The sequence below is a fragment of the Mixophyes fleayi genome, chromosome 3 (genome assembly GCF_038048845.1).
Source record: "Mixophyes fleayi isolate aMixFle1 chromosome 3, aMixFle1.hap1, whole genome shotgun sequence".
Classification (NCBI taxonomy): Eukaryota; Metazoa; Chordata; class Amphibia; order Anura; family Limnodynastidae; genus Mixophyes; species Mixophyes fleayi.
In genome coordinates, this window is record NC_134404.1 from 98,709,624 (window position 1) to 98,736,678 (window position 27,055).

The window sequence follows — 27,055 nt, forward strand, 5'->3', positions numbered from 1 at the left end:
ACGACTGTCCAAATACAAGTTACGACACCGGTAAAGCCCAAATATAAGTATATTTATTAAAGTTAAGTGTAACTCTACTCAAAAACTAATGTTGCCAAAATCATTTTGCTGGGTGCAACAAATTACTAGAATAGCTCTTGTTACTTGAAATAGCAAATTTGCCTGAAATTGCCTTTCAGGAACTCAGAAACACAATATTGTAGGCATTTGATAGGATGTAAATAACTGACCTTTCTTAGCAACATATGCAATCAGGGAGAGAATCATTGCAGCCTAATCTAAATGAGAGGAGCAAAAGTGTATTTCTGAGTGTTCAAATTACATTTTCAGGCAGCAGTTCTATTTCAATTTTCTGGAATTATACATGTAACATGTTGTACTGAATTTAACTAGGTGACATGTTTTTTTTAAAAAAATTTGAGTGGAGTACCTCTTTAAATGTTTTTGTGTTTTGAGGTGTTTACATTTCCACCCACCAACAGAAGTATACCTGACATTTTTATTTCTGTTGGCAACATGACCTTAAACCCCACCCCTCAATCTCACTGCCTTGGTGTAATCCTTGATCCCCACATCAACTATATCTAAATCATGTTGTTAAGAGCGTTTTGTCGCTATCCAATAACGATTGTCGAATCTCGATTTGTGTTTCCAGCGCACAAATATTTATTCTCAAAAAGTAGCAGAATAATTCAAGCAAAATAATAATAAGTACAGCCGTTACTTATCGCAGGTGCTCTGGATCCAGTGTACAGTCATTCAGGTCTGAAGTCTGTGGTCAAGGTGACCGAACACTACATGAGAGCTACTGCTTATATGCAAACAGAGATACAGTGAAACAATGCAGATGGTATAGCTTGCTTCTGTTGGTCCAGGCTTCAGGAGGGTCCAGGGAGTTGCACATCATAGGCTGATTCAATCTAAGTAATCCAAAGGTGGGGGTCATCTCTCCAGGGGATGAGCTCGGTTCTTCCCGCCAAAACTCCAATTACAATCAGTACAATCAGTCCATTAGCATTTCACAGTCAATATCATATTAAAGGTTTAGTCCCTAACATCAATAACTAGAGTATGCAATGTGTGATCTCTTCGCCGAATGCACCGGACAGCTGCCGATGTAAAGGGGATTAATATGATATGACCGTAGGTTTCACTAGTATGCATATACCTCCTTTATTAAACATGAATTCTACTATATTTCAACATAAATGACTATGTGTTGCAACTACAATTAATGTGTACTATTTACAAATGTTTATGTTTGTGCAAATGTGTGTAAAAGTGTAGAAACTGTTTATTGCCACGTGTTGCGGCTGGATACGCCCTTTTTGCCGTAGCGTGCTCTACGCATAATTTCAGACAAAGACAATCAAGTTTGCTTGATATTAATTGAAATGACTTTATCCAATTTGCTGACTCCGACAATGTACATCTAAAAAATATTTCCAGAATACGCCCATATCTTACACAAGACACTGCAAAAACCTTTATTCATGCACTCATCATCTCCCACATTGACTATTGTAATTTCCTCCTTCCTGTCTTCCCCCTAAACAGACTAGCACCCCTATGATCTATTTTGGACAAATTGGTCAGATTGATTTTCTTTGCAAATCATTTTTGCTCTTTTGGATCACTCTGTCTCTACACTGGTTGCCTGTTTTTCAACAAATCCTATATAATATACTTTTACTAACCTATAAGGCCATCAGCAAAGCTGCACCAACATATATCTCCTCACTTGTCTCAAAATATCTCCCAACTCGACAGCTCCGTTCTGCTAAAGATCTGCGTCTCTCATCCACTCACATTACATCCTCCCATTCCCGGTTATAGGGTTTTTTTTTTACCTGCACTCACACTATGAAATTCCCTCCATTGCACAATAAGACTTTCCTCTGGTCTACAAACCTTCAAGCGTGCTCTGAAAACTCACCTCTTCAGACAAGCTTATAATATTCCTTAACCACCTTCTTAACCTCACTAGATTAAAACCTGTTACACAATTCACACAAAACAACAACCCTCTGACAAACATTGCTGAGTGACTGGATCATGTAGCATACTAATCTCTTTTGTTTTTGTTTTTCTATCTTTGCAATCTGGCTGGACCAAAATGCAATATGTAGACTTAACCTCTTGTATCCAACTCCCATTGTCCCATAGATTGTAAGCTTGCGAGCAGGGCCTTCTCACCTCTTTGTCTGTTTTACCCAGTTTGTTTATTACTGTGTTTGCCCTCAATTGTAAAGAGCTACGGAATTTGCTGGCGCTATATAAATAAATGTTGATGACGATGATGTGTTTAGTAATTCATTTATGATAATTTGCTTTTGAAACTATGCTGAAGAATGTAGGCATATATATGAATGCAATACAATGTTTGTTTCTTTAATATTAACTTGTGATATCTAAATAATGACCCCATAAAGATAATAAACACACACTGGCACCCTTTAAGGGAATTCAACTACTTTACACTGTTCTCCTCCCCTACCATATTTAAATAGCTGAAAAACCATACTTTCCTTCATGTGGTGTAATAACGAAACTGGTATATTACTGGTCCTCAAGGCCTGTAATTGTGGTTTCCTACACTGGAGTGTTCCCTGCTTGTGTTATAATGGAGAACTAAAGCACTGGGCCACTTTGTCATTCTGCAATGCTGGCTGCCTCAACTGGATGAGTATCCCTTTAAAATTGATTTTCTTTAATTTCCGTGTCGGAATCTCATTATTCTTTCACTAGTATGTTAGAAAATTGGCCGGAGCTGTGTAAAAGCTCTTGGACAGCATTAATGTACAATTGTTAGCAGCTTTTACCAGGCATCTTTTTCATGATGGCATAATATAGTATGTGACATATGAAATTGCTCTTTGATATATTGTTTGTAGTTATTCATTTCACTGCACTATATAGCTCATATTTAAAAAGTGTATATTTGTAAATTATATTTGCTACTGTTTAGAAGAACACATTTAATAATTTATGTCTTCAGACTCTGGCAAAACATTAGAGGAAATTATCTTTATCATGGTGCATTTCCCCCTGTGCTATCATTCCTGACATTGCTGCCCGTGCTATTTAAAAGATTTTTACTGAGGACTGAGCAACATTTTATTTTCACTTTTCTACTCCCTTTTGTTCTCATGCCCCCAGCTTTTGATTGGGCGGGCATAGGAAAATGTTGTAGCCAATTAGGTCTTAAGAATGTTCACAATAGCACTGAGTATTTCAGGAGATGAGTGTGTTGCTCTTCTAACCAGTGACCTGTCCCTTCATGTATATGAGGACAGAGTAATAATGTGAGGATACTGTGACACTGATATAGGAAGATTGTGGTGTCAAGCACTTTTTTTTTTTTCTTAAAAAAGATTCTCCAAATTGGACAGGTGACTTGCTGCCTGCTATTGGGATGAATGTGTACAGTATGGAAACTACAATTGCCACTACAGTTTAAGGATGTTGGGCAGCATGGTGGCTAAGTGGTTAGCACTTTTGCCTCTCAGAACTGGGGTCATGAGTTCAATTCCCGACCATGACCTTATCTGTGTGGAGTTTGTATGACCTCCCCGTGTTTGCATGGGTTTCCTCCGGGTGCTCCGGTTTCCTCCCACACTCCAAAAACATACTGGTAGGTTAATTGGCTGCTGTCAAATTGACCCTAGTCTCTCTCTCCATGTCTGTCTGTGTGTGTTGGGAAATTTAGACTGTAAGCTCCAATGGGGCAGGGACTGATGTGAGTGAGTTCTCTGTACAGCGCTGCGGAATCGGTGGCACTATATAAATAAATGGTGGTGATGATGATGATGATAGATATCACAGCCAACTATCAGTGAAAAGCAAGAGCAACAGTGCCACAGTATTTGAAAATAGCAGATTGCATGGCATTCCAAATCTTAAAGGAGACTAAACAATAGTAAAAATCTCTTAAGGACTTTCTCTATAACCTAGTGTACTGGTTTGTTGCAATAAGCGTCTCACGTAACTGTTGGATGTAATTTTTACCATAGATTAAATCTTCCTTAGGGGAAACCATTTTCCATTAGCTGGGTAGTGGAGAAATTGTTCAGTCTCTTATTTATTAACAGTTTTTATATAGTGCCTACATACTACACAGTGTTTTGCATAGAATATTTAATCATTCCCAGCTCCAGTGGAATGTACAATTTATCTAGGATTAATTTTTTCAGAAGCCACTATGTTTTGGAATGTGGTAGGAAACTCACTTAAACTTGAAGAGAAAATACAAACTAAACACAGATAGAGCCCATGTTTCAATCAAACCCATTACCACAGTGCTGTGACACAGAAGTGCTAACCACTATGTCACTGTGCCTTGCCATCCTCACAACAGTGCCTCTGCGTTGCATTGCATTGAAAAAAAAATGAAAACTGTGCTTGTTTTATATATATCTCTTTGCTGAGTCAAATATGGTCCTTACATTTGTGAATTACACTTATCAGTGATTAATATTTCTCGAGATACTACAAAGCAGCCATTAGAATGAGTTGGTTTTCTTCTAGCTTGAAGTAGGGACAGGAAAATAGCAACACCACAGGTAAAGGTGCAGATATCTGTACCTTTAGAGTTGAATTGAGAGACATATTACCTTTGTGAAGGCCACCTTGGAGAAACTCAAGAATATGAGCAATAGCTGAAGCTGGATCCATGTAGGCTCACACCACATGAAGAACGTCTTCCAAATTTTATAAATAGATTGCAGTTAAAGATTTGTTTCTTGCCTGTAGAAGTGTCCACTGAATCTCCATGCCACCAACTATAGTCCTTCTAGATTTGGATGAAGAATTGGAATTTGGTTTAGGAGGGCTGGCCAAAGAGTTAAAGGCCACAGTTGCTCCTGAAGATTGATTATTTTTTTTAAAAAAACGAAAAACTTTTTTAGGGTGCGAGCAATGAGAGGGAACGGAGAGGATATTTACCCCAATTGAAAGGTCCATTGGATTGCCAGAGCATCAGTCCCTGGACCTTTGTGGTGAGAGAAAAATCTTGTCACTGATTCTGTTCTGTCATCATTATGTTTTTTTAAGGAAGGCCAAACTCCCACTTCTCTTTGTTTTGGATTTTGCCACAAGTTCATTTTCTTCCTGGTAGTTTCTGTTAATGGTGTGGATCCAGAGATGTTTGTCTGTGACCCCACTGAGTGAGTAAGTGTAACTGGGGTTTTTGAGTTTTTGTGCCACTTTGCCAGGAGGAGAATTCCTATGGTGAAGGAAAGTATTCCAAGAAGATGAAGGCAACTTCGGATTGTAATCTGATGTTGAAATTGTAGTTGATAAGCCAAGGACTGAATCCTTTGGTAAAGATGTCTTATTTTGCACAGTGCCTACTTAGACACCCAGATATTTTAACTTCTATGATGGTGTAAAATTAATCTTTGCTTTGTTTATAATCCCATCATGTTTCTGCAGAAAGGTCATTAATTGAGCTACCCTGTATCAAACAATCTGCTTTGACTCCCTCCATCATTAGGATATTTTCCAGATAGGGCCAGAGAGTGATACCATTTTTTCTGTAAATTTGCCACCAGTGTAATTAATACCATGGTGAAAGTACTCAGGGTTGTTGCCATACCAAAGGGAAGGCAGTACCTGAGGAGTCTCTGGTGATGACTTGGAACAGAGATATGGAAGTAGGCATCCTGAAGATCTATGTATGCAAGAAATTCCCATTCACTTATAACATTTAGAATTGACTTTACAAACTCCATACAGAAGTGTTTTGCATGGACAAAGTGATTGAATCTTTACATCCAGTACTGTACGGAAAGTCCTAGAAGATTTTCTGTCCAAAAAGAGTCTGGAAAAATAGCCTGTGCCCATCTGGTCTGGAGAAACAAGAGAGATCGCATGAGCTTCAGGCAATGTTTGCACACTGATGTGTAAAACTTCCAACTGTGCTAAAGCGGAAGGAGTTCTGTATCTGAATAAGAAGTTTCTCTTGACATGTCAAAATTCTATCTTGTAACCTCTTCTGACAATATCTAGAATCCATTTATTTTGAATAGTATGTGTCCACCTTTCTGCATATTCTGTGATCCTGACACCCATAGGTGTTAGTGGGCACTGAGCCAGGCAATAATCATTGAGCGGTCTTTTGATCTGTTCTTCCCTCTTTGAGCCTGGAAGGGTTGTTTGGATTTAGTGGTAACAACTTGAATGGTGTTTTGTCTCCAGGCCAATAATTTTTTACACTTGTACAACTTTATAGCAAGAGTTCTGGCTTTAGAGGTAATTAGCTGAAGTACCTGGCGTTGCCCGGATTTAAATCTTAAATTATTAAGTTATCAATGATTTGTATGTAACTGTCAACATTTAAAAATAATTAGTAGTTAAGATGTCATTCAGATCCATCCAGTGTAAGTGTCCCTGTGTCAAAGTTCTGGCCAGCGTACACCAACCAGAGGTCCGACTGGGACCATAATCCCCCTAAAATTTGGCCAGCATCCAAATGTACCATCCCGCATTGGTTTCATCCCAATCAGTGCAGGGGTGTCCGTATGCAGGCTCATAACAGGCTCCCTGGGTCAAAGTTTTAGCTAGTGTACACCAACGGAAAATCCAACCGGGACTGTAGTCCCCCTAAAACCTGTCCCGGATCCAACTGAACCACCTTGCGTTTATTTAATCCCAATTTGTGCAGGGGTGTCCGAATGCATCACCGGACAGACAAACAGACCAATGATTTTTATCCAAAGGTGCTCACGAAGGAATTCTATTCCTCTCTGCTTAACTTCAGTGCTTTGTACCAAATATTAATACTAATATTTTCCTGGAAATCTATATAAAGAGTCTCATTCTATACTGAGTGCTCTAACCACTAAATCTGTTGCTACCTCCTGATTTCACAGTAGTTTCAGAAGAAATATGAAGCTTTTTAAAGCAGCTTTTAATCTACCTATCCATAAGATCTCTTAGAGGACCACCATCTTCTAAAGAAATAGTGGCCCTGGTTGATAAACTGGCTATTGCTGCGTACACTTTTGGAACTAAACTTCATTTCTGTGCCTCTTCATCACTGAAGGGGATACAGGTGTTTTAATCTTTTTCACTTAGACTGAGATTTTTCCACTGGATCCCCATTCATTATGAATTAAATTCTTTACTTCCTGCCGAATACCTTCTATTGGCCAATGCAAACATCTACTCCTATGCAAATGCCACTGTCTTTTTCTTCAACATTATACTTAATATATTTTCTGTACTATTCAGGTGTAAAGCAGCTCAGGATTTTCAAGTTAATTTTAAATCATTTATAAGCAAATTTCCCTAAGGGGAAATAGTAGTTTTAAGTGCCAGGATTTATACTGTGTATCTGTTTTGGAGATTAAAAATAGTTTCCTTAAAATAAAAACAGGTTTCAAGTCTGGACAAGGTTGTCACTGGTTCTCGGAACTCTGAGTCTGCATGTGCTAAAAATATATTTGTCACAATTCTTTAATTATGACATGTCTGAGAAAAGCAACGTGGTAATGTAATTTATAGCCACACATGTTTAGCCAGTGTTTTCTATACCTGCTTGGTTTTAAATAATGCAAGTTATCTTTGCTTTGTTATATTATGTGTTTTGTTTTAATGGCAAAGAATTGGAACACACTGTAATCATATACATTTATTGATAAATATTCATCTTTGTCTTTTTTTTTTTCAAGATTTTTATGTGTGTTTGTCATCATGATTTTATCTGTCTGTACTTAAGATACTGGCTCTGCTTCCTGTGTGCTATAATTCTTTCTGAAAATGACAAAACATAAATGTCATTGAAAGCAAAACACACTTAGATTATGATCTATATGGTCAACTTAATTCTTGGGGGTAAATGTATGAGACTCTGATTTCTGCAAGTCGCCGGAAATCGGCGACTTTGCAGTGAAAATTTAAAGCGGTAATGGCTTGTAAAGACAAAAGCGACCTGCAGAAATCAAAGGCTCATATATTTACCCCATGGTCTGCTGCCGCTGCCTAAAATCTCAGTCACCTTTTTGCACACAAGAAAAAAAAGCATGAAATTAATTTTAGAAAATTGTTTTGCTTGTCTGTTTTTTTGCTCTTCTTTGCATGGGTTTCATTAATTTAGTCAGTTGTAGGAAGCCTATTTTTCATCCAAAACACCACGAGTTGCAAAACATAATGTCTAAAACTTTTGCACACTGGATTATGTAGCTTTTCCACATGCATGGCAAAACAGCTGGAGCTAGTTCAATTGTCTATGGATTATATGCACTCTACAAAGACTTTCTTCTACTGAAATGCCATTCCCCCTCAGCCCAACAGATGTTCGGTAGACTGAACACATATTCTTCTAGCTACTGCATCTTTATCTCAATCGTCACAAGCCTCTTGTAGCTGCTTCCACAAAACATATAAACATCATTGTTTATTGTGGTGCCTGACACATATGACATACATGTAAATAAAAAGCATAACAATAGGTACGTGGGTACAACTGAGCAGAATAATAAATTCATTAAAGCAGTTAACAGAATAAATCACATGACCTACAGAAAAATATCAGCATCAGACAAGACACGGAACATACAATTGGGCAGAATATTAGGTGCAGTTAACAGAACAGGGTCTGGTGGGAGAGTGTAGTTTTTGCCATGACCCGTGTGAAGGGGCAATGTGGAGAGACATGGAGAATAGTGAAGCTAGTTGGAGGTAATAGTGGTGAAGGAGTTTGTTAATGCATTAAGCATAATGTCCATGAATGGTAATGTCACAGGAAGTTCTGAGGAGACTATGCAGAGATAAGGTGGGATGGGACAGAGTAAAGGATGAGACGTTAGAGGGTGGAAAGAAAAGGGGTAAGGTAGGATGGGAAGGAGGGGAAGATAGTGAGGTGGTTGGGTAGGCGTTGTAGAGGAGGAAGAAGCTTTAGGTGTAGTTGGAAATACTTGTCATCCCAGGTGGACAATGACAAAAATGGTAGGCCACAAGCAGGGTGGCTCTGAGCTGGCCCAAATACTAGGTCGCATGCAGTAGTGATAGAGTACCAGCAGCTATGAGAACACAGGACGGGTGCTGGAGGAGCCAGAGGAAGAGGGTCAAGGGTGAAAGGCTGGACAGCGGCTGGGTTCCAAGCCCACAACAGATCCACTCTGGGACTACGATATGGCACATGGGGTGAGGCAGCAGGGACCTTTTTGTTCCTGATATGGAAATATCAGAAACAAAAAAAAATGCAATGTAAATTGGAAGGGTTAGAATTCAATATATCTGGCATTAGACAACATGTAGAGAATGGACAGGTTTAAAAACAAAGTATTGCCAATATGACACATAAACTGCAATATCTCATGTGAAAAAAATCACTGTTGGAGTGTCTCATGTATATGCAATCTTTGTCAGACTCCTAAATGCAACATAATTATTATTGGGAGTCATAAACTGCTTACACATGTACAGAACTGCAATTTATCTGTTGGGGAGGTAATCTGATCAGCTGATCATTGCTATCAAAGTGTATGTGATATTAACATCTGATCTGTATGTGGAGTGCATAGTGGCTCGATCTGTGCAATGTAGCCACCCACACAGGTTGCCGAATTGCTCCCACATCTGTCCATTTGGTGATCGGTCTAGATGAAGTGTTTTAGATTGTTTTGTATAACTTTAAATGTGTATCTGTCCAGTTGAAAAGTTAGTCTCTGGCAATGTATTGTTTTGAAGACTTTTCTTAATTGTCTATCTATGAAAGTTAAATTAATTACACATTTCTTGTATGTTGTATAATTTTTTTTATACTAAAATTGCTGTTTTTACAGGGACACATTCACTGCACACCAAGAACATGTTAGACAGATGATGAGAAGTTTCTCTGATCCTTTTGGCCGGGATCCCTTCTTCAGTATCACAGATGGCAGATCTCATGGCCGAAGAGGGCAGCATGGTTCCCAGGTGGCTCTGAGGGAAGATCACAGGGTAAGCACTTTCCAAGTAGTTCCTCAGTTCACACTGCTGTCATCAGCTGAGATTTTATAGTCCGATTAATTTCAAAGAACTGATTGTTAGCTTAGGAGCAGTCTGCGGGCACTGTAATGCCAACCTTTAACTGCCCTGATTTGCTCTTCTCTTTGCCTATGATATAATCCACAGCTGTTCTCATCCAGTACTATTCCTATAATAGTTTAACACTTGTTAATTTTACTCTATTAACTGTTTTAGCTACCTAGCGAGGCACATAATTAGAGTTACAGACACTGATGTACAAGTTTAGCACTGTTGAGCCCCTACAACAGATGTCAGTTCCTACACTTCTCACTGTGTAACTGATAAAAGCAAGCTTGGCATTCTTCCATCAGCTATATATAGCAGGCCAATTCCCTTCTCTAAAAGAATCCTTCTGGTTCAGTTGCATGGATTTCTGTCATATAAAAGGTATACAAAACAATCAGCATGGGAAGGAGTAGCAAATAACAGGTTAATCACAGAGGCAGTACTCTATGAGCACCATAGATATATAAACCAAGAATAAAGACATTGTGGTGTTGGGGGTCGCTGGAGCTCTGCCAGGCTCAGACACTGTAATCTGAACTTCAATATCAGCAGCTCACTAAAGGGGCTTTAGAGAAAGCAGTCATCGGCAGGTCAAAAGAAAAAAGCTGGCAAACATATTCCCGTTCTGGCAACCTAAACCTGAGTGCACATACATACAATAAACTGTTATTAAACACTAAGAGGAGAATTCAATTGGCCACATTACTGTAAAAAGTAACGCAGCCTGAGCACTATTACCATTATTACGGTAATAGTGTGCTTAAATTCCATTATTCCGTTGTGCTCGCAGCTGCGAGCAAAAAGCCGCCATTAAACTACCATAATAGCGGTAATAGATTTTACTCTGCGGTACTTCGGGGGGAATTGAATTCCCCCCCCCTCATAAGCTTGTGTTTTTTATTATTATTATTATTATTATTATTATTATTATTATTACTATTATTATTACTATTATTATCACAACTGTATACAAATATTTAGAGTTAATAGAAAACTGTAAAACAAAAAAATAAATAGATCGCCAGCTAACCTAGTAATTTGTTTGTGGTTATGATTGATAAGCATACTTGCCCACTTTTAAAACTTTCCTTTCAGGAGATCCTGGAGGGCACGGCACGTAGCCAGTGAAAATGAATGGCATTGCATAAGGGGTGGGGCTTGATGACGCAATTGCGTCATGAAGCTCCACCAACACCAGGGAGGATGCCTACTCTTATGGGAAGTTTCCCCCGAAATTCGGGAGACTCCCGGAAATTCCGGTAGAGTAGGCAAGTATGTTGATAAGATAATAAAGTAAAACTGACAAATATGAATGATTGCTTTTCCATCATTCTTAAAAATATATATCAGAAAGTCCAAAATGGACACCTCTGCCAGACTAATACCTTAGTTTATCCTAATTTTTTGTATGATCCACTCAAGAATGTCTTGCACATAAAAAGTGTCTAATGTACCTCCACAGCTAGAAGAACAAGTTTTAGTTCATAATGGAGTTTTTGCTGTAAGAAAGCATATTAACAGTTGTTTATATGGTGCCTGCATAGTACGCAGAAAATAGTTAATCATTGATATTAATATTTTAATTTTTTTTTTTTATCTAAGCCTAGGACCTCCGTGACTGCGAGGTGTACATTATGTAAGTCTAAGGGCTTGTTCACATGAAAGGGTTTATATATGCTGTTCATGTGGTGTGAAAATGCCACACTGAGGCATTATAATGCAACAAACGGCAGGTCCATTGACAGTGCATATAAATGCCCTCATGTAAACATTAATTCCTATTTCTAGTTCATTTACATTATTTGTATCACTATAGAAGCAAATATATCTGAATGAGTTCTCTGTACAGCACTGCGGAATTAGTGGCGCTATATAAATAAATGGTGATGATGATGATATTTGGCTTTATTATTATGCTTTATGAGACTACAACATATTTCACAGTGCTGAACCCCAGGAAAATATATTGTTTCCAATGTAAGCATACAATTTGAGTGTCCTAAAATGTGTTCCAATATTTGTTACAGGAAAAAAAAAATGACAAGTGATACCTTTCTTGCAGGCTTCCAGTCTGTCCCATATGCCTAGTGCCCCCTTTTCTGCCTTGGTCAGTACTCTATGACTTGTTCTGTGTTGGTTCTTGCTGAAAGCATGATATGTTTTCTAAACTACCATTTGTAGTATGTTTATTCTTGACGTTTGGAATATGAGTATATCTAAAGCGTTTGGCTACTTTAACAGCCTGTTCTCTAGGACTGCTATTTATATAAATGCAAATATCACTGCATGGTGCATGTAGTATGTACTAAAATACAGCAAGTTGTGAGTTTTGTTTGGAACTGGTTCATTTTGTTTTGTATGTTGATTAATACAAAATTAAAGGTGAACTAAGATGAAATACAAAACCATGAATTCTTTTTTTGACTTGGATCTTTCTTTAAAGCTGGCAGTGGAGAACATTTAAGGAGTGCAAACCAGCCCCAAGTCTTGTTACAACTTACTCTTCTACCCATGTTTTCTATGTAAATAGCCCAGTGTAATAATATTTTATTTGTAGGGTTGCTATTTAATTCCGTCCAGTTAAAGGAACTTGTATTTGGCTTTATTTGGTTCATCTCCTTAAAGCTTTGTGTATAAACAACCTGCAAGGAAAATACCACACTTACAAAGCAGGGTTTCTGGAATCTATCCATTGCACTGGTGATCAGGGGACTTTCAGAGCTCACATGTCAGACAGTTTACAATTTACTCCCTGTTGGTATTGAATGCAGACCCATGCCAAAGGCAAATGTGTTATATAGAAGATCACAAATTTGTCTATACATGTACAGCTGAGCCCAATTGGTTATTTAAAAGCATGGATATCTGGAATGCAACCTGAGAAGTCTCAGTCACTATGTTAATTAAGGAAAATTCTCACAACCTATTTTTTATTGGTGTCAGGTGTCCATCCAGTACTCACTGTCATGCTTTATTTATATATGTCATATCTGCCAACACTCAAGGATGTCAATCACTTCATGTATTATATACAAGATATCCTCAAATTTATCCCACAAATCACAAGTTCCACAATTGTATCATATATCCATTATCAAACATAATTGTGTTGTTAGGAATATTGTTCAGTTGTACAGGCTTCTGCATTTCAGTAGGTGAAAAACAAAATAACTTTATTTAGACATACAGTGCTTCAGTATCTTTCGGACATTACCAAATAATTATTAAGAATCTTTGTTTTGAGGTTAAAATTTGTTTAAAGGAAAATAAAAACTGTCTGACTATTAGTTTATTGTATAAGATAATCAAAGCATGTTTTGTTTTTAAATACAAATAATATTGCCTATTCTTTTCACTTTGATTGTCTGCAGGAGATGGGGGCTATAGTTTATAAAAACAATGATGAGGTAATTTAAAAAAATAAAAAAACTTTAACAGGGCTTGTGTAAAATTATGTTTTTATTAAAATGTGACTCCTGAAAGTTCTCTTTCATGACTCTTGGGGCCCAATTCAATTCTCAGCGACCATTCCGATGGTGCTCTGCAGGTAATGTAACCCCCTAGAGGTGCGCAAGAAAATGTTGGGTAATGTAGTACCATGAAAAGTGCATACCCGATTACCGAGGCTGAACATTACACTGTATTGAATCGACCCCTGATCACCCTGAGGCTTTTTTTTTTATTTAGAGATATAGTAATTGGTTGCTGAATGTTTTCAGAAAATTCACGTACGATTGCTCTGCCTGAAATGTACTACTCAATGTACCATCTTGTCTCGAAGAGCTCAACACCCATTTACATCTTCCCTTCAGTATTTTTTTCATACTCCACTATATTGTTATTTACCTTGTCCTGGTGTGTACTGGAATAATTTATTTCTACTGAGTTATACTGCATCACCAGATCCTATTGTGCTGGATAATTGAATAATTTCCCTTTCCTATAGTCCTTTGATGAGTGTTAAACAGCTTAAAAGAGAAGCTATATATTAAAACCTGTTTAGTCAATATAAAACAAAACTGTTGTAACATTTTAGTTTTGTGAGATCTATAAATAAATATATGTATATATATTTCAATAAAAAAAATATATAATATATAGTACTTATCTATGTCCTTTTAGTGCATGTGAAGTTATCTTAATGTAGGTATTTATGCAACACATTGGTTTGATGTACATATACTTATCTAGTTGTGATTTGCCTTTACTAATTATTTATGCATTGAGCTCTGGAATGCTGGAAAAATAACAATATTGTGTAAGCCGACATTGCTTATTCATAGGTGGATATTCTCAAAAGTGGACTGAGAGAAAACTGTGCAAAATAATTAAATCAGAATAAAGACTATTATACAAATATTCCATGTCATTTTCTCTGTACCCCCAGATATGAGAATATTCCTAGTTGTGTAGATGTGAAGAAACCAATGGATTAGATCAATTTAGTATATGCTTTTTATTTACTATTTTAGACCACGGATTTCAAGGATACTTTCCACTCCTTTGACAACGTGATGGCAAACATGAGGAACAGGATGGTAGACGTGCACAAACAAATTGTAAGTTGTTTTTTTTTTACTGTAATTATTTTCTCTGTAAATGTTTTAAGTAAATAATGAGCATTTCAATTGCAATATGATTATTGTGTAATGGCCTTTTATACATTTAACACGGTGATGGTTAGTAAGGCACATTTACCACAGACATGCTGCTAATATTGCTTTAAAAATGTCACAGTAATGAGCTTTTTAATTACCTCCAGATTATTATTATTTTTCTAACCTAATAAAATAATCCTTTGCAACACTTGACTCATATTCTCATATTGTTCATATACATTTTTTTTTCTAGATGGTACTTAGTGTTTACACGCATTCCCAATAAAAACCGGGTTATTAAACCCTTTAATATCTGGAGCGTTTTCACCCCTTCATTACCAGACCAATTTTTGTGTTTTGGTGATATGCCACTTACACTTTATTCCTTAGTCTTCACAGGTACATTTTATATTGGCTTTTTTGCAGGACAGATTGGACTTTCTTTTGGTAGCCTATAAGAATGTACATTTTTTTATTTCATGGGCTTTATTGTGCAAATAATGATAAAAAATGGTGGATTTGTCATGTTTTATAATATTTACTTTCCTAATGATATGCTGTGTCTGCAAATGGGTACAACATGTGCTTGTACATAATTTGAGAAAAGAAAAGTGTGTGTATGTGGAGGGGGGGAGGTTAAGGGTCAAAGTAGGGAGTTTTGGGGGTACAATTGTTGAGTGTAATATTTATGCATCTTTGTGCCAGTGTTACATTCTCACAGGCTACATTTAGCACAAAATGTGTGATGTGGTCTCTTCATTCTTGAGTATGGGTTTGAAATGTAGAAGGTGCATTTTTTAAATCTTTTAGTAGGCACCATAGGGTGAGAGGAAAATCTAATAGATCTTCCCTGCACACTAACATATGATCTTATGCTACCTGCTATTAGATTAATTTAACATTGATTCTAATAGTTTTAATGACAGTGAACATCCAGTATTGACTTACACTGCACTGGGGGCCCCAGCCACACTGGGAATTCCTGGTGACGTAATGCTTATATTGCTACATTCATAGAGCCACGGCTCACTGTAAATTTGCTGTTTTTCAGTACTTTTTTTTTAAATTGGCCATAATATTAAATGCACTGCTGCTGGCAACATTTGTGCAACTATTTTTAATGTCACTTTGTTACAATATAGAGCTGTATTCAACCAATGTGCTTGGTCTTGATTTGAGATAGCTTCCACTTATTTTCTTATATCCTGTGTATGTGTATTTAAACATTATAAATTCATCATCAGATGGTGATTTTGGCGCTTGTCCTTACAATTTTGATTTTACCTAACATAAAAGCAATATGATGTATTGGTTCATATTTGATCAAAACCTTTAAGCTCTCAACCCAATGTCAAAGGTCTTCACTTTTGCAATTCCCTACACTAACATCTATACTTCAGACATCATGCTTGAGGAAATTGATATTAGAAGCCTTCTAGGAAGCCTTTGATCATGCAGCCTTGTGCTTTTATACATATAACAGAATTCTGAAGTGATTTCTTATTTAAATAGCAAGTTAAGTACCTTTTTAAACATGCATTTTTTCTTCACTATTTTCCTGCATATCATTATCTCTTTTTTAAAAGCTCTCTGGTTGGCAAATAAAAATGCCTGCCAGACAGTGGAATCTGCTACACCGACGCAGGCTCTCAGCACATCATGTGATGGTAGAGGGGGGAGAAGGAGGCTGTCACAGTGCAGACAGAGATCAGAGGGGCGTTACAAAGCTTCTCTGCTGACAATATCTTGTGCCATGTGAATGTGGTTGCCATGGTCCAGAATTATAAATCATTAATAGCAGCAAATAAATGACAATGGTAAATATCAATATTGTTTTGTAGACTACCACAGTGATTTCTGTCACAAAACATCCCACTGTCATGGGATTGCTCCTTTCTCATTTACATTGTTTTATCTGTGTTCTGATTGGATTGGGTTGTTACTGTAATTAGACAGGCTAGATTAGTGCAAGGTTAGCAGACTCAGACACTTACCTGATATCGCCCATCATCCCCTGTTTATTATAACAAACCAGTCTGCACAGAAATCACAAGACTGTCAAACAGTAAACACCTGTTTGTTTATTTCTTAGAAACGCAACATTGTTTTTGTTAAATACACATATAGTGGATTTGCTGTTGCAATTCTTCAAAATATGAGGTTTTTTTTATTAAACATATTTTTTATTAGCGTCTTGTCAGGTAAACTAAAAATAAAGCAAGAGGAAGAAGCAACGTTCATGTAACATTGGTGTCATGTTTCTTCTTCAAATTGATGGTAGCCTTAGTCATATGGTGTATATGTGATCTTGTTATGTTATACTCTTCACCTCCTCCATAATTACTGCCAATGTTCCTTGTGCCATGACAGAATCTCCATTCACTGTTATTCCTGGCAATTAATAAAAGCTTTTTAACACTTGCGTGTTCTCTTCATATGCCGAACAAAGACCTGTGTATTCTTTCCAAGATTTATGCGTCACGTTTACACTTTAATATTAATGACTATAAATAACACTTTCCTTCATATACACTCCATTGTAACTCTATGCCATGTTTGGTCTTGGTGGAAGGCTGGGCAGACTTGCTTATGTGTACAGTGTATCGGCCAAGTCTATATATTCATACTTTAATGTAGTAATATTATCTCCTCTAATGCTGCAGCTCCTGGGTTAAAAACAAAATTATAATCTTCACTCGCATGCAAGACACTCTAGCCCTGGGATCATGGTGCTATAATCGTGCTAGTGGCTGGCAAGCTCACATTTGCTCTTCCAAAAACATAGCACATCAGTAGCAGCAGAAGTTGTGTATACTAAGCTTAACATGTCCCCATAATAGCAGCAGTTAGGTAGGTGGCAGACCAGTGCTTTAGAAGAAGTGTATTTCTACAGCTAAGAAACACTCTGAATAATGGTAGGAGCATCTTAACTGCTATGGGAAAATGCTGCCGTTATCCTTCACTAGCTTTTTTTCAGTTTGCGTGTGGCAGGCTAGTGTGTTGTGTGTTCTACATGTATTCAGTTGGGCTGGATTTAATCAGCTTGTTTATCTGTTTGCTAAAAATGTTACCTGTCATTTTCCCGAGTCTTAGAAGTTTTGGAAACAGAGTCATATTCAATTAGGTCTGTGATCGCGGTAACGTGTGGACTTTCCTTCACAGCCCTGTGGGGTGTGAAGGAAAATCAGCCGCGGATTAACTTTGCGCCCCCGTTTCCGGCGCATTACTGTGATACCGGGACCTAATTGAATATGCCCCTTAGTGTGCTTCCAAGGAGAAGATCTTATAGACTTTAGTGATATCCATTAATGTCAGAGATGTGCTTTCTACTGACATACAAAATTCTGCTTTCAAAACTGAAGTGAAACGAGCCTAATTGTGGTACTGAAAGTCTAAATGGTTCAACCAACAACACAATTATTTAGACATCAATAATTTTTCATTTCTTATTTTGTTTAATCTAATATTAAATCCCTGTACTTCTTTTAACATTTGACTCTTAGCCTTTAATTTGTGATATTTACAGATCTCCTGTCAGTGTAGTGTACAGTAAACATGGTTGCATAGTATTTGAAAGTCACATATGTTTAGCATATATTTTTATTCTAATTTCTTGTTTAGGCCAACTTATACTGTATACTTTCTAGTTCTCCAATACTCAGACCAGAGGTATGGTGACTATGACAGAAAGCAGATAACATTGCCTACTTTTAGTGGGATATTAAATTGTCTACAAGTTTATTGGGGGGGTTTTCCCTGCAGCATTAAACAAAAAAAATCTCCCGCGTTTTTTTTAAAGCGGCTGCCTCTCGCACACGCAATACTTTCAATAGATCTTCTACTGGAGAGCGAGAGGACCGTTTCATGAAAAAAACCGTAGTATTAAAAATGGAATTGAATTGCGGGTAAAGTTAACCCGCTCGAAAATGATAAAAAAAAAACAGCGTTAAAATGACGCAGTCTAAAAAAAACAACTTGCGGACAATTGAATACCCCCCTTACTGTGAAAGATTACATTCAATAATCATAGGAAAGTATGCCAAATTAAAAATGATATTTCACCTCATAGGGCATTGTTCTGTTTGATTCATATTCAAATACGTATTAGATATAGTTCTGTAGGCTATGAAAACTAATTCAATCATTGGCATGTGTACTGATAGAAACATTGTCAATGTTCCTGACATTCCTAGATATTTTACCAAATATTAACATATTCAATATGATTTATATTATCTGTTGGCAAATCTGTCAAAAATGCTCAATATTTGAGCTATTTGCCCTTCACTTGCAGTAATACTCTGTATAAACAAGGGTAGATATATCAGGCAGTCATATTTGATTGTTTTAAGAAAGATGTCTTCACATTTGGGCACAACAGTAAGACCATCACAACAAATATTTTCTTTTGATATCATACAGTGATGTAGACAAACTTGTATGTGTTTTACAAATACCAGTGTGACTTTATGTGTGACAGACCCACATAATCATCATTGCTTGCCTGTCAAATATGTTCTAAAACGTTATTCGATGTATAGTGTACTACTATCACCCAAGGAAGATGTATTATAATACTCTGCCATTTCTGGGTATATGCACCATATTTTTATATTTCACGAAAATACATGCCACAAAAAAGTGGCATATATATTTGACACATCAGCATGGGTTTTAACATAAAGCTGAAAGCAATTGATATAACTTTGTTCCAAATGATCACATTTATGTTCCAGTTGCACCATCATTTATTGCGTTGTTTTATGATGTTTTCTCTAGGAAGGATTGGCAGACAGGCCTGACACTCACTCATTTCAGTCATCCTCTGTAATGACATACTCCAAGACTGGAGATGAGCCTGCTAAGGTTTTCCAAGCGACAAGTCAAACCCGCAAAGCTCCTGGCGGTGTAAGTATCTGCTATCCTAAAATTTATTTTATGTCAGCATTAACAAGTCAGATGATTTATAGCAATCCCAAGTCTTTTAACAGTGTTATTATGTACAAGTATAACCTACTTTGTTAAATATACAATGCCAATTATTGATACTTTTCTATCTCTATCCTATCTCTGGACTCTGGTCAAATAAAATGTAATCATCTATTAACTTCCCCTTCTAAAATACTTTTTCATTTCATTTGTTCAGCTGCACAAAAAGATATATGTCCCCAAATGTGCCTTAAATAAGTATGTGTTTGTGTTTGCTAGCTTAGGCTATTTTTATCAAAGGGTTATCCACCTTCAGATAGCTTTGATTTATTACCTTGCACATGCCCTCCAGCATATACTATGTACTTTGCTTTAACTTTCTTCTTGTGCTTTTCAACCATATATTTATGTAATTTGGCATTGTGAAGATACCGGGTTTTCTGGCCCAATTCTACCCACTTCATTCTGGCTGGCCACCCATGGGTGCCTTCCTAGGCCAGGGAAGCCTAACCAGTACCTTCTAAGGGCCTTATTAGTCACTCCGGCAAATGCAGTTAGAAAGTAAAGCAATACATTTATTGTAAAAAAAAACCAGTCACTAGATTATTTTGTACACACAGTAAATAACTGCCAGGCAGGTTTACCACATCATCTGTCCCTTATCCCACTAGCTACAGGAGCCACAGTCACCTGGATGTCCTGACTTAAAGACCCATGGAGTTTTTCCCCTTAGCTGCAGCTGTAGTCCATTGATAGAGAATGATAACTCAAAACTAGCTACACTGCACCTTCAATTAATCAAATCCCAGAATGAATATCTCATCTCAACCTGGAGTGGCTCCTTATATGTAGGGTTAAATTTCCACAGTGCTTTCCCCTCCCTTGGCAAACTCCTGGACCTCTCCTTGTTAAACATTGTTAAGTCTTGGACTAGGGGGGTTGGAGAGGGGAGTGGAGATAAGCTAAACTTCCACAGAACCTCCCCTGCCAGATTGTATACCAAACATCTGGAGTAATCTTGTGAGAACAGTGGATACTAATTAGCCTTCCCCCTCACCAGTATCTTGCAACCTGATCACTACCCATAACCCCCTGGCTTCACTTTAAGGACAATGAATAACAACCTCACTGCCACATCAACAATATACAATAACCAATATACATATTTACAATGAGCTACAATGTCCCCTTATCCACATGTAATTAGACACTGCAGTTGTACTCTGTTGAGCTGGGGAACAAAAGTAAGGGCTATAAAAAGTACTTGCTATAATCCACATTATATGAGAAACGAGGGACAGGCTGGTTAAAGTGTTATTAAACTCGTTTCGTCAAAGGCATTGTTCCTCCAATGCGATTGTTGAATCCAATGCGACCAAGCTATGTCATATGCCAGTGCAAACGAAAATAAACCTATCTAATATAAATACATGGTTAAAAAAAGCACATAAGAATGATAAATTAACGAAATAATAAAAAAAAGATGCCAGATAAATAAGTCATCTGAAGGTGGACCATCCTCTTTAATAGTAGCAAACAAATATTTATTAACCTTTAATATACTTAACTAGATATAAAAAAATAAAAGGAAATACACTATTAAGGGGAAAAACTATCAACGTGGCATTGGTGGCCCTTAAATTCTTCCCTTTATTCTTTTTTTGCTAATTTTGTATAATGTGGAACAATTGAATTGAACACAACACTGCTATCTGAATGTTAGTATTAGGATTCTTTGAAGTAATGACAACAGAAAAAGCAAAGTGTTAGTCCTACCACTTGGTGCCACCAGCAGAGTGACAGGATTAATGTCCAATTTGACCAAGATTGTGTCCAAACCGGACAAGATCTGTTCACTCTGACCCTCGGGCCAAGTGTCTCCATCAAATACATTGTCATTGGGGTCTGACAGTGTGGCTGTGAAGATGACCATGTTTCGTGTGTGTAGAGTCATCTTCAACTGCATTTACAATTATGCCTTATAATGATCCAATATATATATCCAATATATTTTTACTTCACAATGCAGTATAGGGCCAATTGCTTGATATTGGCTGTGGCATTGCATTCTGTATTGCCAGCATAAGGTTTGTTACCCACTGGTGTAAAGAGAATGCCAGAAACAAATATGTCAAACATGTTTTATATGAGGTGTGTAACCAGCACTTACACCTGCGGTTTGGGGTTAAGGGACAAGTGTAGGATTCTCCATGTACTCTTTGAAAGTGAAAAGAGCAGCCATGCTGCCTCGGTGGCTGACCCCAGGCGGAAGTAGTTATAGGGTCATTGGAATTAATTAATTTCAAAATAGTGCAGCTTTAAATATAGGAAAATGTTTTACTAAGGTGACTCTTTCCTCCATGGTGCATTAGTGGCTTCTAAAGTCAATCATGTTTTTCTGTGACTCTATCAGTTCTTTAATACAGAACCAATGAATTCTATTTTGTTAACCAACATTAATTAAATGGAGGTGGAGGGGTGGTGTGAGCAGGATAAGTCTGAGTGGCCTGTGGGGAGGCCTGAGTGCATCGTGGGAGTAGTACATGTGGGATCGTAGGGCTTGTGAGAGTCTGAGGAGACATAATGGTGTTTTATAGCAAGTGAAGTCTGAGTGCATGTGGGGGTCTGAGGACATGTGTAGGAATTTTGGTGCAAGGGGGATGTCTGAGTGGCAAGTGAGGGGTATGTGGGAGCATTTTGGGATGGATTTGGGCAGTTTTGACTTTATTAAAACTAACAGTAATGTGTGGCCCTTTTGAAGGTTGGAGGGAGCACATGCAGCCCTTGAAGTATTTCAGGTTGTCTATCACTGCTGTAAGTAATACTATGCAACTGCCATTTTTTTGCCAGTTCAGTGCCTAATTAAAAGCTGGCCTTTCACTAGCTTATTTACAGCTGCTGTGCTAGCACCATTCCGAAATATGAATTTAACCCCTGAAGATGTGCTCATTTCACTTCTATATGTGCTGTAAGCGGAAGCAGAAAATAACAATCTGTCAATGAAGCATTTGCTTAACAGAGGTCTTTAATAATATATTTTTGGATATGTTCATGCCCAACAATTTTGCAGCCACAGTGCTCATTTAATTAGTTGTTGTTTTGTGTAGAAAATATTAAGGTATGATTATTAGATAGTATGTCAAGGATAGTGCTGAAGGCTGCAGAGGTTATATTTAGGTGAGGCCTGTCACTGACTAAATAGAATACGGAAAGAAATAACAGCCGCAAAGACTAACCATCCCAAAAAGACTAAAATACATCAGACTGCATGACATTTACAAGTCATATTATTTGATAAAATGAAAAATCATTTAAAATAGTGTATTGTGGCGCAGTTATTGTGGTGCAGTATTTTACTGTTGGCTGCCTACAGGAACAAGTGCTCCCAATCTAATCTGTATTAAAAAAAAGACTTTCAACATTGACCAACAAGAGGGAAAAAGTTTCAAGGCAACAATAGGTAAAATATATTTATGTGACCTAATGAGATTGACCCCAGACACTAGATTAGGTCATTATATAACTACAATATGTTTAATATATTTTCATTCTATTTGTGCTTGGGAAATCACACTAATCAATGCTTTCTAAAGTGTGTGTATGTCATACTTGCCAACTCTCCCGGAAAGTCCAGGAGACTCCCGAAATTCGGGTCAGTCTCCCGGGCTCCCGCAGGAGCTAGCATTTCTCCCGCATCCCGGAATTCCCATGTAAAAATTATGCGATTCACAGAGAATCGCGTCATTTAGGCCCCGCCCCCGCATCAAATCATTTTACTTGCGGGAGCCAAAATGACGCGATTCGAGGCGCCCCACCCCCTCCCGCCCATTAGTCACGCCCCTCTCCCGGATGTCGCTTACTGAAAGTAGGCAAGTATGGTGTATGTGTGTATGTTTTTCCATGAACATGTACAACACACCTATCCCTTGTATTTGTATTTAGCAGTCAGTCAGAAATTTCTTGGTGTAGAACAACTGAGAGATCCTGCACTTGTTAGAGAAAATGTTGAGTCTTACTCATGTGGTTTAATGTGCAGATTTTACCAAAACATGTGGGTATTCGGATTGGTTTATAATGTGTGTTTGGTGTGAGTAAAAGGAAAGAAACGAAAGCCCTACTGGATTCAGAAAGCATAATTAAGTAATAAGATATCTATTAAACTGCGTCTCAATAAATCTCTCAGACGGGGAGGGGTGTTGTGTCTGGGCCTGATTCATGTTTGGATGTACGTCCATTTGCATAGCATATCTTGTGATTCTGCACTGTGCATACCAAGAAATTATGCCAATGAACTCAACTGTGGAACAGTAAATCAGCAATTTGGCATGGCCCATGTTGGATGTCGCTCTATTTTCAGATCTATGTGGCAACACTAGAAGAGAGGCAGAGGGTCTCACAAGGAAACACATGTCATTCCCTATTCTGCTGAAAGTCAGTAGAGTCAGCACACAGAGCTGAGAAAAACCATAGAACTGCTAATGGACATTCTAGGGTCCATTCACCGATGTACATGGTCCCTCAACCCATGAGATATGAGCTGGGGAGCGGATATGTGTATTGAGTACTGTGGTAGAAGACCATTATTTTGAACCAAAAATATTGCATAACTTTTACCCCTACTAGTGGGAAATCTAGTGTAGCTAAATGTTTTACTAATCTGCATTGTGTTTTTACAGTGCTGGAGTAAAAAATGGGCTGATAACAGTGGCGTATCCAGGTGGGGGCGATCGGGGCGATCGCCCCCCCTAGCAAGGGCTTGCTGCCGGCGGCTGCACAATATGTGCAGGTCCGCAAGGGCAGTAACTGTGTGCTGCCCGGCTGCTCTGATTGTGTTTAAAACACAATCAGAGCAGCCGGGCAGCACATTGTCACTGCCGAGTGGACCTGCACATATTGTGCAGCCGCCGGCAGCCTTGAAGTCAAAAAGGGGGCGGGCCTAAATCCCCCCCCTAAATCGCCCTGGGTAGGATACTTTTCTAGATCCGCCCCTGGCTGATAATACCTCCCACTAAGAAACAAAGTAGGAACACAGGGTTTCCTTGAGCCTGTTACCTTGTTACCAGATCAATAAGCAAAATAACCCCTTGGACAGGCTTAATCGGGGCCTTTCACTTCCTAAAGCTAGGTACACACTACAAAGCTTTTAGCTGTCTACACATGTTCACTGAAATACCTTTGTGTCGAACTTCTTTTATATATTTTTCTTTTTCAATTTTTTCTTGTTTAATAACAGGTGTAACATTAGTGGTATCAGTGGTATCTAAACCGGCCTTCTCACTGTTAATTCTTCGTTCTGACATTAAACGCCTAATTTGTAACCTAATTTTTTCATTGCTTTATGTGACACTAGAATGAAATAAAGTCCTTAAAGCAGGTACACTACACGTGTTACTGACCTTTTTTAATGTCGTTGTCATCCTGGTCCAGTACTTTGACCATCATCTCCACCTCTCTTGGGCTCATTGGATTTGTTCTTTGCTCTTCTTGAGTATCTCCATCCCCCACCTTAACTTTTTCGTAATGTTTTGGCCCTTCCAGCACCATCTCTGACTCTGTCTCCGTCTCCATAGCTGCAACCCCCACTGACACCTTCTCCTCACCCGCAACCCCCACTGACACCTTCTCCTCAACCTTAACACCCACTGACACTTTCTCACTTGCCATCTTCTGACGCTCCTCGGCGCCAAACAGGTTCCTCTGTCATTTTATATACTCAGACATGGGCGTTCGTTTCTGCTGTGGACCAATCGGCGATGATGCACGCCAAAAATGGAGCATTCCATTACATACAAAGGGATTTTATTATTAGGGAATATTCATTGCATTGCACTTTAGCAGTTAAATGTTTTTCTAAATTTTATATATGTTACTAAACGCCTATTTTATATGAATGAATGAAGAGACAGTGTAGCCTTCTCTTATGCAGCTTTGGGTGTTAACTATAGTGATAGTTACATCCCCCGCAAATGGTGCTTCAGTGTGTACGAAATTAAAATTATTGCTCACGACAAGATGGCTGTAAAAAGTCGCTAAAGGGACGTCCGCTCTTCCCTTTATCGTCCTAAACAAGGCTAGTGTGTATGTATGCAGTCCATGGACCATCGATCGCATGTAAAATCGCTCGGCCTAAAAAGTTGGTGGAAAATTTTGTAGTGTGTATCCAGCTTTAGGTAAAGTGAACAGTGTTAATTACAGTCTCTCATGCAAATCCCACAGAAAGATAAGAGACCATCTGTTTGATATACTTGAGCTGCTGGACTGACAGGCATGTTTCATTGTATTGGGTGTTGCTGCATAGTTTTCTATTTTTCAATGGATGTATTAAATAGGCCTGAAGCCAGTTGAATCCACCTGTACATGCAACTCTTCTTTTCTCAAGAAGAACTGTGCAACTGATCCCAAGACATAATATTGCAAAGAGTGAGGGATTTTGTCACATCCTGCTGTATGTAGACAAGGCCTGAAGCCGCAATTAGGACTACTAACCTGCAAATGTGACATTTTAATAGATAGATAAATAGATAAAATACATTAATCAGTGTTAACCTGACATTCCACTGTTGCTCTGTTTAAAAGTATAGTGTTCTCTTCTCGGTTACAGACAGCTGAAGCCCATTCCACATCTTTAGGACAGTGTTTAATGGGATCTGATACATCTAATACATTTGCTACTTTTCTGCAATTTTGGGTCTGGGAGGATTTTCACAATTGAAACAGATTGGCGGTTGCTTAAGCTGGGTACACACTACAGAAATTTTGACCAACTTTTTATGCCGAGCGATTTTACATGCGATCAATGGTCCGATCGCTCGGTCCATGGACTGCATACACACTAGCCTTGTTTAGGACGATAAAGGGAAGAGCGGACGTTCCTTTAGTGACTTTTTACAGCCATGTTGTCGTGAGCAATGACTGTAATTTCGTACTCACTGTTGTGGATCAGTCGGAAGTTTATACACACTACACAGCGGAAACGAGATTGTAACGAAAATATTAAACGGTACGACCAACCTAATGAGGGATAATCGTCCATTTGGGCAGACTTTCGACCATCGTGTCACTGCACACACTGACCCGACTTTTGAACTAGCGGACGTATGTCGGCTGTTTGAGCTGATTATTGGACGAAAACAGTGTAGTGTGTACCCAGCTTTACTCTGGATCAATTTCAAAAAGTGCAGGATCGCAGAAGATCCAAAATAGGTTGAACTTGATGGAAGGGTGTATTTTTTCAACCTCATCAACTATGTTACTATGTTACAAAAAGCTGCAGTCATTATTGTTGTTATTATCTTTTTATTTATTAAGCGCTGACAAACTGCGCAGGTCTGTACACTGAGCATGACACAACACTAGTGTCACATGAAACAGAAGGCTCTGCCCAAATGAGCGTACAAGCTAAGAGGAACATATACATAATGATTTGAGTGGTTGTGATATTACTGGCCTTGCTTCTGTGCATGAATCCACCAATCCACATTTTTCATTTTGGCAGAGCAAGTCTGATA

General features: G+C 38.1%; 1 protein-coding gene across 2 annotated transcripts in view; it reads left to right on the plus strand.

The window, feature by feature from the left end:
- MLF1 (myeloid leukemia factor 1) overlaps positions 1-27,055 on the plus strand; it is a 40,378-nt gene that overhangs the window by 7,603 nt on the left and 5,720 nt on the right. Inside the window, exons 2-5 of one of the 2 annotated variants that reach the window (XM_075202059.1) lie at positions 9,789-9,945; positions 12,083-12,127; positions 14,493-14,579; positions 19,398-19,526. In XM_075202059.1, coding sequence (XP_075058160.1) covers positions 9,789-9,945; positions 12,083-12,127; positions 14,493-14,579; positions 19,398-19,526 — 418 coding nt within the window. The remainder of the gene's footprint in view (positions 1-9,788; positions 9,946-12,082; positions 12,128-14,492; positions 14,580-19,397; positions 19,527-27,055) is intronic. The other variant, XM_075202060.1, reaches the window with a different exon arrangement.